The sequence below is a fragment of the Mesoplodon bidens genome (assembly GCF_964165515.1).
Source record: "Mesoplodon bidens genome assembly, chromosome: 5".
Lineage (NCBI taxonomy): Eukaryota > Metazoa > Chordata > Mammalia > Artiodactyla > Ziphiidae > Mesoplodon > Mesoplodon bidens.
Window position 1 is genome coordinate 99,499,782 of NC_138161.1, and position 20,539 is coordinate 99,520,320.

The window sequence follows — 20,539 nt, forward strand, 5'->3', positions numbered from 1 at the left end:
GCTGTATAATTTTCTTTGTGAAACCTTCAGTAAAATCTCCGTTCATCAAGTGCTTTGCAGCTGGGGCTTGTTGCAGGGAAGGGGCAAATGTGCCGAGCCCGTAGCTGGTCAAAGGATCCAGCTGCATTCAAAGGCTGGGTATAAACACGGTGCTAGTGTCACGTTATAAAGGATGTGGGAGGTGTGCACAGCTTCACAACAGGTGAGGGAGAGAGGAGAGGATCAGAACAGGTGGCACCAGAGATGGGCCTTAAAGGATGACCAATATTTCTACTGGAATTTGGGACAGGGGGACTTCAAGTGCAAGAGACCTAGAGCAGAGGCAGGGAAGTCTGAAAGTGTGTGGTATGTTTAGGGAGTGATGATTTACTATGTCCCAACTGTTGTCTGCATGGGGAAGAGGAGCAGGCTGGAGAGAAATAAAAAGAATGGCTGGAGGAACTATGGATGCTTGGCCACCTTCAGACCTTAAAGGCTGTCATGAATGCTCTGGAGAACAAAACAAGAACTTCCATGTGGTATGTGCAAGAAGACAGAATATGCAGCAATATACTACATCCCTGAAAGGAGAGGAAATTGGTCTGAAGACCCTCTGATTCCCCTCAGTAGCTACCTACTTCAAATGATCAAACTGACCTGGATTGTAACCACTGCATAAAATACATCATGTTACAGGGGGAGGGGGGATGGATGAATTGGGAGATTGGGACTGACATATACACACTACTATATATAAAATAGAAAACTAATAAGAACTTGCTGTATAGCACAGGGAACTCCATTCAATATGCTGTAATGGCCTATATGGGAAAAGAATCTAAAAAAAAAAAGAGTGGATATATGTATATGTATAACTGATTCACTTTGCTGTACACTTGAAACTAATGCAACACTGTAAATCAACTATACTCCAATAAAATTTTTTTAAAATCATATTACAATCACTCAGTTTCAGCAGATTGCCCCTGGACTTGACACCTCTGCTTCTGTTCCAGTCCCAGGTGAGGAAAAGGCTGCCAGGTGGCCATGCTCACTGACTTGTGGGGTACGCATAACTCCCAGGGCCCTCTACCAATGCCAAAACCACCTCTATTCTGGGGGCTGCCTGAGGAGCTCCCACACCCATCAGTAGGCCCTTGCCTGTCTCTGGGGCTGCTGTCCTGTGAGTCCCCTCACTCCTTTCCACTCTCAGAATTGTGATTGATCACCCTGTATCCATCTGCCTCAAGAGAATCTGAGGACCTCATCATGCAGGCCAGTCCAAGTGCATCCCAAGTGGTCTGGAGGCACTTTTATTTCTCTCAAGTCCCCTTAACCTCAAGAAGTAGAGATCACTCACCGGTTAACAGATACATATTGAACATCTACTAGGTATACTGCAACACAAAATGAATAAGACATCATCCCTGACCTCAGGGATTTCAGAGGATACTCAGTTGGGAAAGGCATGTAAATATATAGCTGACCTTTAAACAACAAGGGTTGAATTGCAAAGGTCCACTTATATGCAGATATTTTTTTCAGTAGTAAATACTACAGTACTACACCATCCAGGGTTGGTTGACTCTGTGGATGTGTAAGCAAGAATAGAGAGGAACTGGGTATGTGGAGGACTGACTATAAACTATACACAGATTTTCAGGTGCACAGAGGATGAAAGCCCCTAACCCCTGCTTTAGAGTGATGTCACACAATTAGTATGATAACTGCTGGGAAGGAGGTAAGGATGGGCTGCTGCGGGAAGAAGGAGGGGAGATGCCTAGCCCAGAGGGCAATGAGGATGAATGGAGGGTTTCCTGGAAAGAGGACTCACAAGCTGACTCCTGGAAGGAAGAGCAGGAACTAACCTAGTGAATGGGGTGAAGGGGAGGAGGGGGCATAAGAGGCACAGGGAGCAGGATATGGATGGGAATGGCCTGGAGACAGACAGCGAGAATCCTTTGGGCAAGAGTCCTGTGGGAAGTTCACTGAGGCTGGTGTTCAGGCTGCAGAGTTGGGCCCCAGGGTGCATCAGGAAGACCCTTAAATGCTCTCTCAGGGAGTTGGAACTTTAAGATGGTATTGAGAACCCCCAGGTGCTTAGCTGCCTTTCTACCCAAGGAAAAATGAAAAGCCATCCAAGAAAGGAAGTTGTATACTGTTTAACTCATCGTTGAACAATAAATACATAGTCTTAATAACATAAACATTAAATAATTATTTAGGGGCTTCCCTGGTGGCGCAGTGGTTGAGAATCTGCCTGCCAGTGCAGGGGACACGGGTTCGAGCCCTGGTCTGGGAAGATCCCACATGCCACGGAGCAACTGGGCCCGTGAGCCACAACTACTGAGCCTGCACGTCTGGAACCTGTGTTCTGTAAAAAGAGAGGCCGCGATAGTGAGAGGCCCGCGCACTGTGATGAAGAGTGGCCCCTGCTTGCCACAACTAGAGAAAGCCCTAGCACAGAAACTAAGACCCAACACAGCCATAAATTAATTAATTTAAAAAATTATTTAAGCAGAAATGTAAGATATTGGAAGGATGGGGGACAGGGATGACAGCTCCCTTAATGGGAAATAGCCATACATTATATGGAAAGATAAATGTAAATATCAGAATAGCTCAAATTGTTGAAAGTGGTTGCTTCTGGAGAATGAAGAATGAGGAAGGATGGGAGATGGTATGCCTGTTGTACTACTAGACTTGTGATATTTAACTTTGTAAATACACTTTTTAGATAATTATGTACCTATATTAATATATATATAATTATTTTTTTAAAATGTGTCAACCCCAGCCTCAACACTTAATAACTGGGTGACGAGGGCCAAATCTTCATCCCTTATGTGGCTTAGTTTCTTCACCTGTAAAATGGGATTATAACACTATCTTGCTGGGTTATTATGAAGATTAAAGGATATACGTAAAGTGCCTAGCACTCTGTCTGGAGCTTACTAGAAACTCAATAAATGGTAGGTATTTTCATTTTTAATAACAGATGGAAAAGAGAACTAAAAAGCCTGTTTAAAAGGCCTGGACACAAGACTTCTATATTATATACACCTCTGGTCACTGGAACACATCCTCTTATTTAATAAAAGCATGACTGTATTCATAAATTATGGAAGAGAGAGAAGTTATAATTTTGATATCAGAAACCAAAAACTAGTTAAATGTTTCAAAATCTGGAGGTGTACTCAACCTTGAAAAAATATTTGCTGAAACGAAAAGATAAAATAATGTCTTTTGGTGTATATATGTCAGTCCCAATCTCCCAATTCATCATGCCCTTACCCCTGCCACTTCCCCCGCTTGGTGTCCATTTGTTCTCTACATCTGTGTCTCTATTTCATATACAGTAATATGTATAAAATGGATAACTAATAAGAACCTGCTGTATAAAAAAATAAATAAAATTAAATTAAAAAAATAATACTGTCTTTTGGGGAATCAGAAAACAGGGATTTGTGAAAACTTTGTCTGATTTGCATGTACTTTTAAAATAGAAAGTTAACCCAGGATGATACAGGTGACAGTAATAGATTTACAGTGAAATTTAGTTTCCTTGCGCTGTCTAGCTACTAGGGTTGTAGTCCCTTTCATCTCTCAGATCCTCAGATTTCCCGATTCTATACCAAGGGGTCAAATTAAAAGGTCTCTAAGCCTGGTCCCAAACTCTAGGGTTCTGAGAATTCTTGATTATGTGCTTTTGCCTAGGGACGTGGCAATAAACATCCGACTGAGGTTTCCCACTAGGCTCCTAACACGGATGCAGTTCCTTAACCTATCTCTACTTAAAACTGTTTCCGAGTCAATAGCCTTTGGATTGGATCTCAAGCCCCACGTCCGACACCCGCCCTATAGCGGGAAATCCAAGCTGCCAGGGCGGCCACCCCCCCCGGAATAGGAACTACATCTCCCAGGGTCCCCCGGGGCGGTGGGCGCCCACTCGGATTGGCCAGGGTTGCGTGACGTTCAGTGTTTTGGCCCGGGCGGTCACATGTTTCCTTTGTTGTGAGCTGCGGAGAGACGGGTGGCTCGAGGAGACGCCGGCGCTGGAGACAGCGCTGCGCCGCCGGAAGCTAAGGTACGGCGGGGGCCGCCACTGCTGACCACTGCTGCTGGCCGCCTCCAGCCTTCGCTGAGAGGTACCCGGGGATGACAGCTTCGGGACCGGCCGAAAGGCGAGGAACCGGCCAGAGCCGGGGCGGAGGGGCGGCCGAGGTCATGACCACGGGGATGTCTGCAGGAGGGAAGCCTGCGGCGGTCGGCCTCTCGGAGCCAGAGGAGGGGTCTGAGGAGAGATTGCGGGTGGGGCTGCAGGGCCCCTGTTTGGGGCGAGGGAATCTCCGGGGCTCCCCTGGGAGTTGTCAGTCCCGGTTCCGCAACCACACTCTAAAAGGAAGGGCACCCCCAACTCCTGGCACTACCGCCCCGGAACCGCGGCGCTGCTGGCGCACCCGCCGCGGGCGGGTTGGGAGGGGCATGGCCGCCGGGGCTGGGGGTAGCAGGTGCGGGTCACCCTGGGGGACGGGGAGCAGCTGGCGGACAGGGCTGGGGAGAGGGGTCCCGCATTTTGCCGATGGGCTTCGAACGGAGCGCCGCTCTTTTTTAATCGAAGGTAGCGCTGAGAATGCGAAGGTCTGAAATCAAACCTTCCCGCTTGGTGGGGGCGACAGTTTGATCCTAACGGGGAGGACTGACGGGTCAAGTTGGGTCCCAGGGCTGCAGGCTAGAGAATCCCCATTAAAGCAGTTGCGAAATGTGCTCGGCGCCGTCACCTGACCGTTACCCCCGCCCCCACCGCCCGCGAGCCTTTGTTTATTACCGCTCGCCTGGGGGCCCGCTCCGGGAGCCGGGCCCTGGAAAGAAGGTCCCCCGGAAGCGGGCGCGGGCGGGGGAGCGGGCGTTCCGCCGGCGGAGTCCCCGCCCAATCTCCCCTTCCCACCACTCCAGGCCTCGGTTTCTTAATTTAGTTTCTAATGGCCCCGCCCCCAGGTTCTGGACACTCGGGGCGAAGACTGTTAACGCGGCGGGGATTGGGGCTCTGCGGGTGCTTTCGGGCGGGACGACTGGGCGAGTTCCGAGTGTTTATTGGCGGGTGTCTTGTTGCGAGGTGGACTTGCCCAGGCAGTTCTTCCCCGCCCCCTTGAAGGTGATCTGGAGGACACGCGGGAGCGCGCGCTCGCCTGTTGTGCAGCTGCGACCCGAGCGGAGCCTGTGGCGGCGCGCGCTGCCGAGCCGGGGGACTCGGGAGCGAGGCCCAGCTGACCCGCTAATACTTTGGTGGCCGCCGCGGCTTCTGCCTGAGCCTGTAGGCGCCCGCGGAGGACCGGAAAATTATCCCTCTTTAACTCCTGTCGCCCTGTCTACCCAGATGGTAGCCCTCAGGCGAATTAGTTCCTGACTGTTCTGTAAACAGGGTTTAAATAGCTAAATAAGGACCGTAAAGCCACATTTTAGAGTGCCTCACAGTCACCCCTAAGGCAGCGACCTTTCGCAGTTAATGTTAGTGGATTTTAATGATTAATCACTTGCTCTCTTGAACAGCTTTTTAAAAATCATGTCTTAGTATTTGCAGCTACAGACTGTTTATGTCCACCGGCGAGGTTGGTTTTTGTTAAATACGTAAAATAGATGAAAAATCTGCTTGCCGTCGACTAAGATGTAAAATTAGAGTTCTGTTTTTTAAAAAAATAACTGGAGGATATCCTCCCCCCCGCCCCCCCAAAAAAGTTAAGATTCTTCTATACCCCGGTTTAGATGAGTTGTTTCCTTGTTTGGGGGATTATAGCTCACTCTTCTATGATGACAGTAATAAAATCTACAAGAACAATCATTTTAGCCACAGTGTGTTGAAGATGCGGTTTTCCTAATCTGTGATTTAATAGGGAACTTCGGTTTTATCAGATTTTATTTTCCTATAAATCTGTAGGAATTCACCCAAGACGGTGCATTTCTGTAGGAGGTAGATTGAGCGCCCCGAGTGAAACAGGAATTGACTATGAACAGTTCTTATTGTATGCATTCTTAATTTATTTTTAAAATTCAAGTTGGGATGACTATGCCAGAAGGAGCAGCTTCTGTGATCCTGAACTGCCTCATCTCTTGTGCATTGAAGGCATTTAACATTTCTAAATAAGTACAAGTTGCAAACCTCTAACCTTTGTAAAAAATAAAACCACCACTCATAAGCCTGCTTATCCATACAAAGCCTGTGACGTAGTCTCTAAACAGGAAGAAGAAATAATATTCTGAGTTGGTGTTTACTATCAGCTTTAATTTAAACTTTCTTGGCTTTTGTCCAACTTACTAAAACCTTAATGCTTTTTCAGAAAACTTTGTTTTAGTTTCTTTGTTTTTCTGCCATTTTATTAAAACCCAAAGGTCAAGTCTGTGGAAAACAAATACTATTCATTAAATGAGAGACTGCAGTTATTTTTTGTATATACTCCCTTTTTTTTTAATATTTATTTATTTGGCTGCACCAGGTCTTAGTTGCAGCACGGGGGGATCTCTTAGTTGCAGCATGCGGGATCTAGTTTCCTGACCAGGGATCGAACTCTGGCCCCCTGCATTGGGAGCGCAGAGTCTTAACCACTGGACCACCAGAGAAGTCCCTGTATGTACTTTTTTCTTACCTAGGAATTTGGGACATCCTTTTTCAATAAATATTTAGGTATAGACTGTATAAAAAATGTAAATAAAATATCCTAGTATATCCTCATAAGTATATGAAATATATAAGCATATATATTTTGTATGATTCTATTTCTGTTGTGACTGAAACGAAGAGTATGTGGCCACTTGACAACTGTTGACATTTTAAAACCCTATTCTTTCTCCTATTAAAAACAATAGCTAAACTAGCTTTTTTAAATTAAAGTTTGTCACTCTGCCTAAATTCATCAGCCAGGGGCTACAATTTTTCAGCATTTGGCACATTTTAAAGTCTACTAAATTGATGTCTAAAAGTCATTAGGCTGGGGGCTTCCCTGGTGGCGCAGTGGTTGAGAGTCCGCCTGCCGATGCAGAGGACACGGGTTCGTGCCCCGGTCCAGGAAGATCCCACATGCCGTGGAGCGGCTAGGCCCGTGAGCCATGGCCGCTGAGCCTGCGCGTCCAGAGCCTGTGCTCCGCAACGGGAGAGACCACAACAGTGAGAGGCCCGCGTACTGCAAAAAAAAGTAAATAAAAGTCATTAGGCTTTGCTCTTTACTCAGTGCTTTCTAAAACTTACTTCTGTAAATAATTTGTGTCAACCACTAAGGTAAATAAAAATCACTGACTTAAAAGTGCTTTTATACATAGAGAGGTCTCGAAAAATATTGGATCTCAAACTTGTTCAAGTGGCAGAGTACCAGGTCATGTCCTTGCAGATTTAATTAATTCTAATAAGAGAACCAAAAACAATTTAAAAAAAATTATTTTGTTTATTTTTATTTTTGGCTGTGTTGGGTCTTCGTTGCTGCGCGTGGGCTTTCTCTAGTTGCGGCGAGCGGGGGCTACTCTTCGTTGCCGTGCTCAGGCTTCTCATTGTGGTGGCTTCTCTTGTTGCGGAGCACAGGCTCTAGTTGTGTGGGCTTCAGTAGTTGTGTCTTGCGGGCTCTAGAGCACAGGCTCAGTAGTTGTGGCACATGGGCTTAGTTGCTCTGCGACATGTGGGATCTTCCCAGACCAGGGCTCGAACCCGTGTCCCCTGCATTGGCAGGCGGATTCTTAATCACTGAATCACCAGGAAAGCCCCCCAAAACAATTTTGCTAAAAGTAAACATAATGAGATACCTACAGGTCTTAAGATTTTAAAATAAAACAATGCATTAGATATCTTCTAGCAAGATAAAACCAAGGACATTAAGTTTACATGTCAAGTAGGTTCAATAGGACAGCTTTATATCAAGTATGATGTCTGATGATTAACAATCTTTTTTTCTTCCTTTGGGGGTTGGGGAATATTAGTAGCCAAAAGTTTTAAAGCAAGGGAGATAAACAGTGAATGGATAAGTTCAACTTTTTTGTTCTGTGATTAGGGAGAAGACAGTATTCTTTTTTCAGTTATAGAGCCATAATTGTTTAGTCTGACACATTGTTTAAGAACTCCTAAATTTTTCATCATCAGATACCTCTTATTTCTCTTTCTCTCGTTAATCAAAGTAATATTGTATTGACTATTTCAAGTTCATGTAAACAAGGGATAATCACTTGGTATAATTCTAGACAAAGAAATTTAAGGGTTTTTTTGGTTTTTGATATCTTATGGTGAGTAAGTATGTTATTGGTGGTTTCATTAAGAAAATTAGAAATGTTGAAAATAACAGCTTGAAGACTGGACTTTAAGTGTTGCATTTGTAAAATTTGGTTCAGGAACCGCTACTCCAAGAGTAAAGGTTTAAATTGAAGAGTATAAATTTACAACTTCTAAAAAGTGGTCATTAAATAGAATGGTTCAAATAAATTAGCATTTGAGAAAATGCGGTGAAAAAAACTGCTTGGTTTCAGATAGTTCCATGTTAAATATAATTTCCTAGTTATTTTTAAATAATGGATTTACTATGTTACAGTGTTTTCTGACTTTCCTTCTGTTGAGTTACTGTATATCTTTAAAGATAAAACTCTTATTCTTTAGTAATTTTGCTGTTTCTGCTATGTTGTTCTTCACTCAAAGTTGAATTTGAGAAAATGGAGTAGTGTGGAGCATAGCATGTAGCAATTGATTACTGCGAGTTGCAGGGACCATGTTAGTAAAAATGTTGTTGGTTTCCTTTACCATCTGGTATTTATTAGTCTTTGTAAGCCCCTCACTAATCCATGCTATTTTAAGGCTAATAGTAACTTGTTTCTTTGTATAGGGGTCCTGCATTCTAAAGGAAAAATAAGCTTGATTGCAGTTCTACACTCTAAAATCAATTCTGATACTATATAACACCTTTGGACCTCGTACACTGACCTCCTCGGTCCCTAGCCCTTACTGATTAGGTTGGTAAGTATTACCTAAAAACCCTTCAGAAAATGCCCGAATGAATTGCCTTGCCCTTCTACTCCTTATGGTATAATTCTAGACTAGATCAGTCATGAGAGAATCTATTCCCATTGGCATTCTAGCAGAGAAACAATTTGTGTTTTCTGCTAGAGAAACACTGAGAATTTGAATCTATTTTAGTATCAGTCTTTTAGTTCTTGTTTGATTCTAATCTTAGCCAACCCCACAGCATCTAAAATTGGATCTGAATCCAATATTCACCATCCCAGTGGCAGACAGGGGGTGGGCTCTCTAGAATTGTTTCTTGAATTGACTCGAATCCCTACATTGGCTCAGGATCTTACTGTCTTATTGGGGGGAAAACTTACTTAGCTAGGACTAACAATCCCCTAATTTGACCAAGTTGAAATATTCTTTACCAAGGTATACACAAGTTAGATTGACTTCTGCAAATAAAGAAACAAGCAAGATAACATTCACTTCACAATCAAACAATAATCAGGGTATAGAGATGTGTGTTTGTGTACACGTGTAGAAAAAAATCAGTAGTCTGTATCTTGGTTTTCTGGATCCACTTTTGAATTTGCCTAAACTTGTTAAGAATTTATGAGTTCTGGGCTTCCCTGGTGGCGCAGTGGTTGAGAATCCGCCTGCCAATGCAGGGGACACGGGTTTGTGCCCCGGTCCGGGAAGATCCCACATGCCATGGAGCGGCTAGGCCCGTGAGCCGTGGCCGCTGAGCCTGTGCGTTCGGAGCCTGTGCTCTGCGGCAGGAGAGGCCACAACAGTGAGAGGCCTGCGTACCGCAAAAAAAAAAAAAAAAAAAAGAATTTATGAGTTCTATTTATAGATATCTAGGCCAGAAACCAGAATCACTTGTGCTTAAATACTACTGGTATTCTGTGTACAGTTCAAGGTTCCAGTATTCTCTCTTAAGCATTCCTCTCTTCCCCTTCCAACAACAACAACGAAAAATTGTGCTGAATTGGTTGGTTTCTACAGGTACTAAAGTCTATAAGGATCAAAAAAGCAGAAGAAATATGCATTTATATACTAAAAAATTTAAGATAATTACTTGATAAGCATGGTGATTCTATATGGATAAACTAGATAACTAAGAATTAAAAACTGAAATTTTTTTCCTGAATTACCCAGAATACTTGAGATTTTGTCATTGCTTTCATAGTTATGTAAAATATATAATGACTAAACTGTTTGCTTTGGGTAGTATTGATAGACCAACTCAGAGTTATTTAATGACCCCAAACTCAGATGAAACATTAGTTACCAGACATTCTTCAAATATCCAATGCAGAGTTATCATAGGATATGTTTCCTCATCTCAATTCCACTGTTAGCTTGATGTTGACATGAATATTTGTTTACTCATATTTCACTCAAGAAACCTTACTGCAGGATAAAATTGTCAAGGAACGAAGTTGATAAATAAGGAAACTATTTTAGATATAGCATAAAGTTATTAATTTGCTTTAAGGATTATTATTCAGGATTGGTTTTCCTATGCAGAAGTAAACTTGCAGTCACAAACTGAAATCTACTAAAACCTTCTTTCAGCATATTAGTAAATAACACCAGTTATACATAAGTGATTACTATCTGATTTATGTGTTGCTGTTTTCCATTTTTTTTAGGTGTGGAAAAACTGGGGCTTTGATCAAGCAAATGCTAAAAAGGTATTATATTTATAATGTTTATAAACTCTCTAAGCATTGTTATTAGAAAATGTAAGTCATTTTCCTTCAACCAGGGGTCACAGACCATCAGAGTAACAGGGAACAATTCTGTCCTCAAGATCAGATAGGAAGGCAGCATCACAGACTTTTCTGTTACCAAATAAACTTTTTTTTTTAATAAATTTATTTATTTTTGGATGCATTGGGTCTTCGTTGCTGCACGGGGGCTTTCTCTAGTTGAGAGCGCAGGCTCAGTGGTTGTGGCTCACGGGCTTAGTTGCTCCGTGGCATGAGGGATCTTCCCGGACCAGGGCTCAAACCCATGTCCCCTGCATTGGCAGGCGGCTTCCTAACCACTGCGCCACCAGGGAAGCCCCCAAATAAACTGTTTACACACTCCTTTCTACTCCTTCCGAATATCCTCAGTCCCTATTCTACCGTTTCTCCAGTCCAAAAGACACTAAAATAAGTTATCTCCCTTCATTTTTCTGGGACATAGGCCAAAAACAGGTAATTATTAAATCTACCTAGCAATCTGAAACTAGGTCTACAACATTTATGAGTTCTGTAGTTGGAAATAAACTCTAGAGTACTCTTAACCAGAAGAATCTTTCCCTTAAAAATCTTCCTTTCAAGTGAGAGTGTAGCTCCAAGAATAAAGCTTCTGAAGGAAATGAGGGAGAGAAAGAAAGGGATACTACCTTTTCTAGACAAATTATGTGTCTTTGGCAGTCAGTCATTGAGAGTCCAGTCACCCTTGCATCCACTAACTTATGTAGGTATTATTTTCAGTCATCATATTTCTTTGGAACAAACATTGTCCTCGTGTTTTGCCTACTTATTTGCTACTTTTTCCTGATGGGAATAATGATGCTTTGATATTTGCTCAATTTTTAGAAGAATTCAGTCTTATTTTAAAGTCTACTGAATTACATCTGGAAGCCCAAAGGATACACTCTGAAATGCATCTCATATTCCTAAGACACAATTGCGTAAATCATTTAGTCTGTCATCAATACAGAGTTTATATTTCGTGCTGTTGTGGACTAGTTCATGGAAGAGTTCTCAGAAAGTCCAGAGAAAGTGAGGCTGTCCAAAAAGCCACACAGAAGCTTCTTGGAAGGAAATAGCCCAGATCTATGAGATAGTCTCTTTTACATACAAAGCAGTAGACATGTATCTTGTTGCTGTTGAATGCATTTAATACGAGGTGATTTTATAGCTGTTCTAATTCAGGATTTTCTGGTAAAGCAGTGGAAGACCTCTTGGCAGTCAACAATCAAAGAAAATAGCCATGAGAATTAAGGGGCAGAAAATAGCATAAAAAGACCTTTAACTCATATAAAATTTTAATCAGCCTTATATTAATCCAACTCCCTCAATATGCTATCCCCAAATTTATCAGATACAGATACAATAAGATACCAGATAACGAATACCAGATCCAGTAAAGTTATTGGTTACAGAAAGCAGAGTATCTTTTCATTTATGTTTTCCTACTTGTCCCTTTTAGCCAAAGGGAAATTCTTAGTACTTGCAGTATGTTATTTTGTTTTGCATTCTGAACACATTTTCATTTAAACTTTGAGAAAGCAAAAATGTATGGGGGCTTTCCTGGTGGCACAGTGGTTAAGAATCCGCCTGCCAATGCAGGGAACACGGGTTTGAGCCCTGGTCTGGGAAGATCCCACATGCCATGGAGCAACTAAGCCCATGTGCCACAACTACTGAGCCTGCGCTCTAGAGCCCGTGAGCCACAACTGCTGAGCCCACACACCACAGCTACTGAAGCCCATGTGCCTAGAGCCCGTGTTCCTCAACAAGAGAAGCCACCACAATGAGAAGCCTGCACACTGCAACAAAGAGTAGCCCCCGCTCGCCACGACTAGAGAAAGCCTGCACACAGCAATGAAGACCCAACGCAGCCAAAATTAAAAATAAATAAATTTATTTTTAAAAAATGTATGGAGGTAGAAGCCAATTACAAATACACTTTGGATCACATATCAACTTACAGAGATGTGAAAAGAGAGTAGGAGTAAAAGAACCACCTTAAACAGAATTTAAGAGAATTGATAGCTATAGTCCAGTACTTCAATCCATCAGTTACCTATTCAGAGCCGTTTTTGAGGGAGATTTGAGGATGTTTCTTATCAGTGAAAGGGAGCAGGGCATAAATAACATACATTTAAAAAAATCTAAAAACCCAGTACTACATAATTATAGTGCAGATTTTGGGTAAAATAGAGGAAGACAGAAGATAAATAAATACTTATCATTTGACATACATGCCTCCTTTTTTCTATGCCTAGATGCAGTGATACTTAAATTTTTTTATTTTCTTTGCGCATTTTTAAAAATATTTATTTATTTGGTTGCAGCAGGTGGGCTCCTTAGTTGCGGCTCACCAGCTTCTTAGTTGCAGCATGTCAGCTCCTTAGTTGCAGCATGCATATGGGATCTAGTTCCCTGACCAGGGATCAAACCCAGGACCCCTGTATTGGGAGTGCAGAGTCTTATCCACTGCACCCCTCTTTGCATATGTTTTTTGTTTGTTTGCATGTTTTTTGTGTTTTTTTCCTTTTCCAGCAGTAAAAACATTTATACATACATACATCTATACTATAATATGTGCCTACATAGTATACAGAGAGCTACATAAGTCTCCCAGCTGCTTTAGATAAAAATTCTTAGAGACCTACCTAGAATGGGGAGAATCTGAGAAAAATTCTTATACCCCTAGTCCAGCTCTAACTCTTGCTTCAATTTTTTTTAACATCTTTATTGGAGTATAATTGCTTTACAATGGTGTGTTAGTTTCTGCTGTATGACAAAGTGAATCAGCTATACATATACATATATCCCCATATCTCTTCCCTCTTGTGTCTCCCTCCCACCCTCCCTATCCCATCCCTCTAGGTGGACACACAGCACTGAGCTGATCTTCCTGTGCTATGCGGCTGCTTCCCACTAGCTATCTATTTTACATTTGGTAGTGTATTTATGTCTATTTGCATATGTTTTGATATCTGCTTTTTACTTATTATCTGGTTAATGCTTCCCCATGTCATTAAATAGTCTATATAATTTTTAATGGCTGCAGGGACTGTGTTCCATCCTTAATATGTACTATGGTTTAACTAATCCCCTATTGTAGGGTACTTAGGTTGTTTTAAGTATTTTCTATTAATACACATTGAACAACTGTAGATAAATCTTTCCGTATAATCCTGATTATTTCCTTAAGATAGATTGCTAGAAAGGGACTTACTAGTCAAACAACATACATATTTTTAAAGGCCATTGATAGATATAGCTGAATTCTTCTTAGCAGCACTATGTTAAAATAATAAACATTTATATTAGGGTTTGAATGTACTCAAGTTCTGTGTCTTACAGCATTCTGACTTAACTCTACATTCAGTAACTGAAACCCAGTTGTGTAAAAGGGAAACAGAAGGTTATTAGTAATTCACAACTTACATAGCATCCTTTCAACTGGGGGGGTTTAAGGACTACTATTACAAATTACCCCTAATGTTCTAATTGTAGAAATTTTTATTTATCAGTTTTTATTAAAATGAGATATAGTGTTCTAAAGCCTGTATGAAATATATTGATTGTGTAATTTTATTGTAGTGTTTACATCAAAATGAAATGTCAGTTGAGTACTGAACTTTCTACATATTGAAATGGTTTATTTTTTTTTTACTTTTAGCCACATAAGGAAGATCCTTAACAGTTATTTCTCAACAATTATATAGTCAACTGATGTAACAATGGTACTAATATTGGGACGAAGACTAAACAGAGAGGATCTCGGAGTGCGTGATTCACCAGCAACAAAGCGTAAAGTTTTTGAAATGGACCCTAAATCTCTGACAGGCCGTGAGTTTTTTGACTTCTCTTCAGGATCATCCCATGCTGAAAACATACTCCAGATATTTAATGAATTCCGAGATAGTCGTTTGTTCACAGATGTTATCATTTGTGTGGAAGGAAAAGAATTTCCTTGCCATAGAGCTGTTCTCTCAGCCTGTAGTAGCTACTTCAGAGCTATGTTTTGTAATGACCACAGGGAAAGCCGAGAAATGTTGGTTGAGATCAATGGTATTTTAGCTGAAGCTATGGAATGTTTTTTGCAGTATGTTTATACTGGAAAAGTGAAGATCACTACAGAGAATGTACAGTATCTCTTTGAAACATCAAGCCTTTTTCAGATAAGTGTTCTCCGTGATGCATGTGCCAAATTCTTGGAGGAGCAACTTGATCCTTGCAATTGCTTAGGAATCCAGCGCTTTGCTGATACCCATTCCCTCAAAACACTCTTCACAAAATGCAAGAATTTTGCATTACAGACTTTTGAGGATGTGTCCCAGCATGAAGAATTTCTTGAGCTTGACAAAGATGAACTTATTGATTATATTTGTAGTGATGAACTTGTTATTGGCAAAGAGGAGATGGTTTTTGAAGCCGTCATGCGTTGGGTCTATCGTGCTGTTGATCTGAGAAGACCACTGTTACATGAGCTCCTGACACATGTGAGACTCCCTCTGTTGCATCCCAACTACTTTGTTCAAACAGTTGAGGTGGACCAACTGATCCAGAATTCTCCTGAGTGTTATCAGCTGTTGCATGAAGCAAGACGGTACCACATACTTGGGAATGAAATGATGTCCCCAAGGACAAGGCCACGCAGGTAAGAAGACTGTTTACATATTAACTACAACATAATTAACAACAATTTTTGTTTTTAAAATATTTTAAAACTTTCTTAGTGTAATCTCAGTGTAGTCATATGTATCGTCTGCATGTTGCTTTATATAATTTGAGATTTGTTTTGGATTACAAATCATTAGAATTTCTTTCCCAGTGAAGACTAGATTCAACAATAGCATTTTTTGTTACTGTTATTCTGAGCTACGAGATGGCATTGCAGAGGGTCTTTGCAGCTCTGCATGTTTCAACATATTTCTTTAATTTCTCTTAACCTTTGTAGGGTACCAAATTTATTCCACTTTTTTTTCCCTAAAGATCTTTGGATGTAAGGTAGCTAGAGTTTGTTAGACTCCATTGGATTGCCTCTACTTATAAAAAACAATTTGTATATTCACAGACTAACCTTTTTCCTAACAGACAGCATGAAATATACAGGTGAAGTAAGTAAGCTGATATAGATTGAGGGGGTTCTCAGATGTAAAACCAAGGCTTCAGATCTTTTCTCATTGCCACAGTTACTAGATTTAAAACACCTATAGATTTTAATTCATAAACTGTAGAAAAATAATCTTTATGCCTTAATAAGGAAAGGAATAGTATTAAACGTGTTTTACTGTGAATAAGCAAAAATCGGCTATTGTGAGAAATATTATAGTAAAGAATCTTTTAAATATTTTTCTAACAAAGCTAACTTTTTTGGTGTGTGTGGTAAAAAACACATAACATAAAATTTACCATCCTAACCATTTTTAAGTGTACTGTTAATAGTGTTAAATATATTCACATTGTGTGAAACTGATGTTTGTTTTCCCATACCATCTCCACTTTTTCTATAAATTTACTATAGCGTAGCTCTCGAACCACATTTTTGGCATTGATTTTGATTATCATTGTTTTGGCATGTGATTAAAATTCAACATATTGTGAGATAGCATGTTTTTAATTAAAATTCAGCATATTGTGAGATAACATGTCTTTAAACTCTACACTAGTTTGGATATAGCAATATTTAATCTGTTTCTAAATATGTAAAATGAAAATTATGATAAATGGTGCTTACTTCACAGGTTTTGCCATTGCAACTATTTAATGCAGTAATCCTTAAGCTTCTCAGCATAGAAAGTGGCACTAGGAAGTGCTTTAAAAATTATTGGCCATTATTATTTATATAGTGTAGTGTTGGTCTGACCCACTTTAAGAAAACTCCCAGTACTTGACAGTCTGAACTTCTTTATAAATTGGATACAATATTGAGTAACTATTATTACAAAAATTAACGTAGGGGCTTCCCTGGTGGCGCAGTGGTTGGGAATCTGCCTGCCAATGCAGGGGACACGGGTTCGAGCCCTGGTCTGGGAAGATCCCACATGCTGTGGAGCAACTAAGCCCGTGAGCCACAACTACTGAGCCTGCGCGTCTGGAGCCTGTGCTCCACAACGGGAGAGGCTGCGACAGTGAGAGGCCCGTGCACCACGATGAAGAGTGGCCTCCGCTCACCGCAACTGGAGAAAGCCCTCGCACAGAAACGAAGACCCAACACAGCCAAAAATAAATTTATATAAAAAAAATTAATGTAATATTTCTTCGTATTAGGGTTAGAATGCATTTTCTCTTCAAAGTCAGGCGACTTTAGTTAAAAGTAACTGTTTTATAAGAAAGAAATATAAGGACTTTCCTAGTGGTGCAGTGGTTAAGAATCTGCCTGCCAATGCAGGGGACACGGGTTTGACCCCTGGTCTGGGAAGAACCCACATGTTGCGGAGCGACTAAGCCCGTGAGCCACAACTACTGAGCCTGCACTCTAGAGCCCGCGAGCCACAACTACTGAGCCCGTGCACCACAACTACTGAAGCCCGTGTGCCTAGAGCCCGTGCTCCGCAACGAAGAGTAACCCGTTTGCCCCAACTAGAGAAAGCCCGCACGTAGCAACGAAGACCCAACGCAGCCAAAAAAAAAAACACAAATTTTAAAAAAAGAAATATAAAATACTTTACTCCTAGTCTTTTAACAAAGAACAAAAACTACAGTTGTATTCTATAAAATACACTGATGATTTTTTTTAAGTTCTTCCATTTAGGACTGTTAAGAGACTTTGGCTGAGCCTAAGAATAGACCAAGGTGACAGACCAAGGTTCTTAAATGTATTAATTAAGAAAGCTAAACAGCTTTGGGGCTGTTCCAGAACTTTTCTGGGTAAATAGTGTCTTTCCAAGGGGAGAATCATATATTTTTACAAACAGAATCCCCCGTGGTAGACAGAATGGTTTTGGGTCAAATAGAGTTAATAATATCTATCCCCCATATCTCCCATCTGCATAGGATTAGAATAGGGACCAAGGAATATATGTTGTAGAATCAAAAGTCATTTATATTAAAATTATTTGTTTATAAAGGTATGACCAGAATGAAATCAGAGTGCAGCCTAAAGGTAATTAGGCTTACATTATAACTAGAGAATTTTCTGATTTTCTTAGTTATTTGATTTATAAAAATACAATTTTACATCCAATTTTTAAGGGAACCAATCCATTTCATACAGTGAAACACATCTATATAAGATTATGATATCACTTTTCTTTAGGCGGCCAGTAGGAAAAATATCAAACTATAGTTTTATTGAATTTGCAGACTATTGTAAATATAATAGCAGATATTTATTGTATGTAAATTTTATATTTTATGTATTACGTGAGGAATCTGGAGGAATCCTTTATTTTACAACTCTGCCATCACCTTCTATCCTTTATATTCTGTCTTCCACTTACCTGTTACTGCATGTTAGTACTAATCACTAGGAATTTCCTTATCTGAACAATATGTATTATTTATACAGGTTCTCATCTTTCTGAGAAGCTACAAACTTTGTAAGAGGAGTGATGTCTCCACTTCTTCAACTGCAGCTCACTCCTCTGACTTCTGCTCCAGTCAGTCTACTGAAACTCCTCTCAATCAGGTCATCAGTGACCTTCTACTTGTTATTTGTTAGCCTCTTTTCAGTCTTTATTCACCTTGATCTCTGTTTAGGATCTGACATTTTTAATTGCTTTAATCTGTCTTGAAACTCTCTTCCATTAGCTTCAGGGGTACAATTTCCCTCATGGTCCTCTTCTCCAGCTACTCATTTTCAATTTGATAGCACTTTTTCTAGTGTTTGAAATGTTGATATTCCCTTGGTTAACCTCTCTTCGTCTTGCCTTGATACTTTCCTAGATGATCTCATCTATTCTCATGGTTTTGATTACCATGCTTGCTATTGACTATCAAAACTATATCTCCAGCCCAGACTTTTTCATTCGTTCAATCATTCAGCCAATGTTTTTTTTTAAATTATATACATATAGTTATACATATATAAAATATATATATTTACTTGAAGATGCATCTTTAAAACAATAACAGGCAAAATTAACCTCAAAGTTAAGAATGATTCTTTCATATTATTTAATATCCAATCCATATTCACATTTCCCCAGTCTTTTCCAAACTGTCCTTTAATGAACCTGGATCCAGTCCGGGACTACTCATTGCATCTGGTTATTTCCATGAAGTCTTTTATTTCAAAACAGTTCCTTTGTCATGATTCTGACTTGTTCATGGTCAAGTTGTCCAGAAAAATATTCCACCTTCTGTATTAGTCTGATTGCTTCCTTATGGTGTCACTTAGCTGCATTTAGCTGTTTCCTGGAAACTGGAAGTTAGCTTCAGCTCGATGGAGACAAGTTAAATATTTTTTATTAGAATTCATCGTAGGTAATGTATATATCACATTGCATCACATTGGGAGGCACAGCATATCTGGTTGTTCCACCATTAGTGATGGCAAAGATCAGCTCTGGATTAGGGCAGTGACAGTCCCATCCCACCACTGTGCAGTTAGGTTATACTCTTCACTTCATCCAATATTTCTTTAGTGTTTATTGTGTGCCAAGTATTTTCCAGAGCTCAAGCCATACTGGATAGTCTACCTATACATACACCCATGTGTCTCTTAAATGACAGAAAAAAACCCAAGATACATTCTATTAGAAATGGAGTGTGATGGCAGGTTTCTAGGAAGAGGATATAGAACATAAGACCATGAAAACTTTGATACTTGGTACTGCCAGTTGTAAACCTTGGGTATATAAAGAAGAAATAGTGGAGACCAATCACAGAGGGAGTAAAGCTTAGGAATAGTTGTTTTTACTAATATAGGTTATACAACTTTAAATTTCTGGGGCTTCCCTGGTGGCGCAGTGGTTGAGAGTCCGCCTGCCGATGCAGGGGACATGGATTCGTGTTCCGGTCTGGGAGGATCCCACATGCCGCAGAGCGGCTGGGCCCGTGAGCCATAGCCGCTGAGCCTGCGCGTCTGGAGCCTGCGCAACGCAACGGGAGAGGCCACAACAGTGAGAGGCCCGTGTACCGCAAAAAAAAAAAAAAAAAAAAAAAAAAATTCTGTATTAATGTATAATACTGTTTTTAATAAACACATAGTGCAAGCCCCACAATGTGTCAAGAGTACTGGCTTCAGAATCAGATAGACCTCTGGACTAGAACCTAGCTCTAATAACCAGTTAATTCTGTGATGCTGGGCAAAGCACTTTAACTTCTCTATGTGTCAGTTTCCTCATCTGTAAAATAAGCATAATACCATCTACCTTGTAAGATTGTTGTGAGGACTAGAACTGTCATATGAAAAATGCATAACCTAGTATTTGACATAAAAATGCTTAATAAAAATTATTGCTGGTTTCATGAATAATCAAAATACATTTTAAATTTGCGCTATACTTTTATAGAATAGGAAATGTGGTTTGAGAGAAATGCTTGCTATCAAATGGTCTGTGTAAATTGTTCATACCTATGGAAGAATATCTGCCACACTCCATTAAACAATAGAGATAGCTAAGATTTAATAAGTTCATCACTTTGAGTTTGGAATTGGTTAAGTACTTGTCTCTTCTAATACTTTCTACTACCTCTTGTCTGATAATCAGTTACTATATAATGAAAATAGGAACCTGATTGCCATAATGAGGACAAGGTTCAAGTTCTTATTGAGTAAATCAGTGAGAAGACTAAGGTTAAGATTTTTTTTTTTTTAAGAAATAAAATTTTAGGGCTTCCCTGGTGGCGCAGTGGTTGAGAGTCCGCCTGCCGATGCAGGGGACACGGGTTCGTGCCC

The 20,539-nt window shown here is 40.5% G+C and overlaps 1 protein-coding gene across 8 annotated transcripts in view; it reads left to right on the forward strand.

Moving 5' to 3' along the window:
- The first annotated feature begins 4,001 nt into the window (after positions 1 to 4,001).
- The window catches only part of KLHL24 (kelch like family member 24), a 36,798-nt gene continuing 20,260 nt past the window's right edge, over positions 4,002 to 20,539 (forward strand). For 2 of the 8 annotated variants that reach the window (XM_081236045.1, XM_081236051.1), the window contains exons 1-4: positions 4,002 to 4,066; positions 8,829 to 8,959; positions 10,612 to 10,653; positions 14,372 to 15,352. In XM_081236045.1, the coding sequence (XP_081092171.1) occupies positions 14,433 to 15,352 (920 nt within the window). In that variant the 5' untranslated portion in view covers positions 4,002 to 4,066; positions 8,829 to 8,959; positions 10,612 to 10,653; positions 14,372 to 14,432. Of the gene's footprint in view, positions 4,204 to 8,828; positions 8,960 to 10,611; positions 10,654 to 14,371; positions 15,353 to 16,680; positions 18,326 to 20,539 lie in introns of those variants that run through there. The other 6 variants (XM_081236049.1, XM_081236047.1, XM_081236046.1 and 3 more) reach the window with 6 other exon arrangements.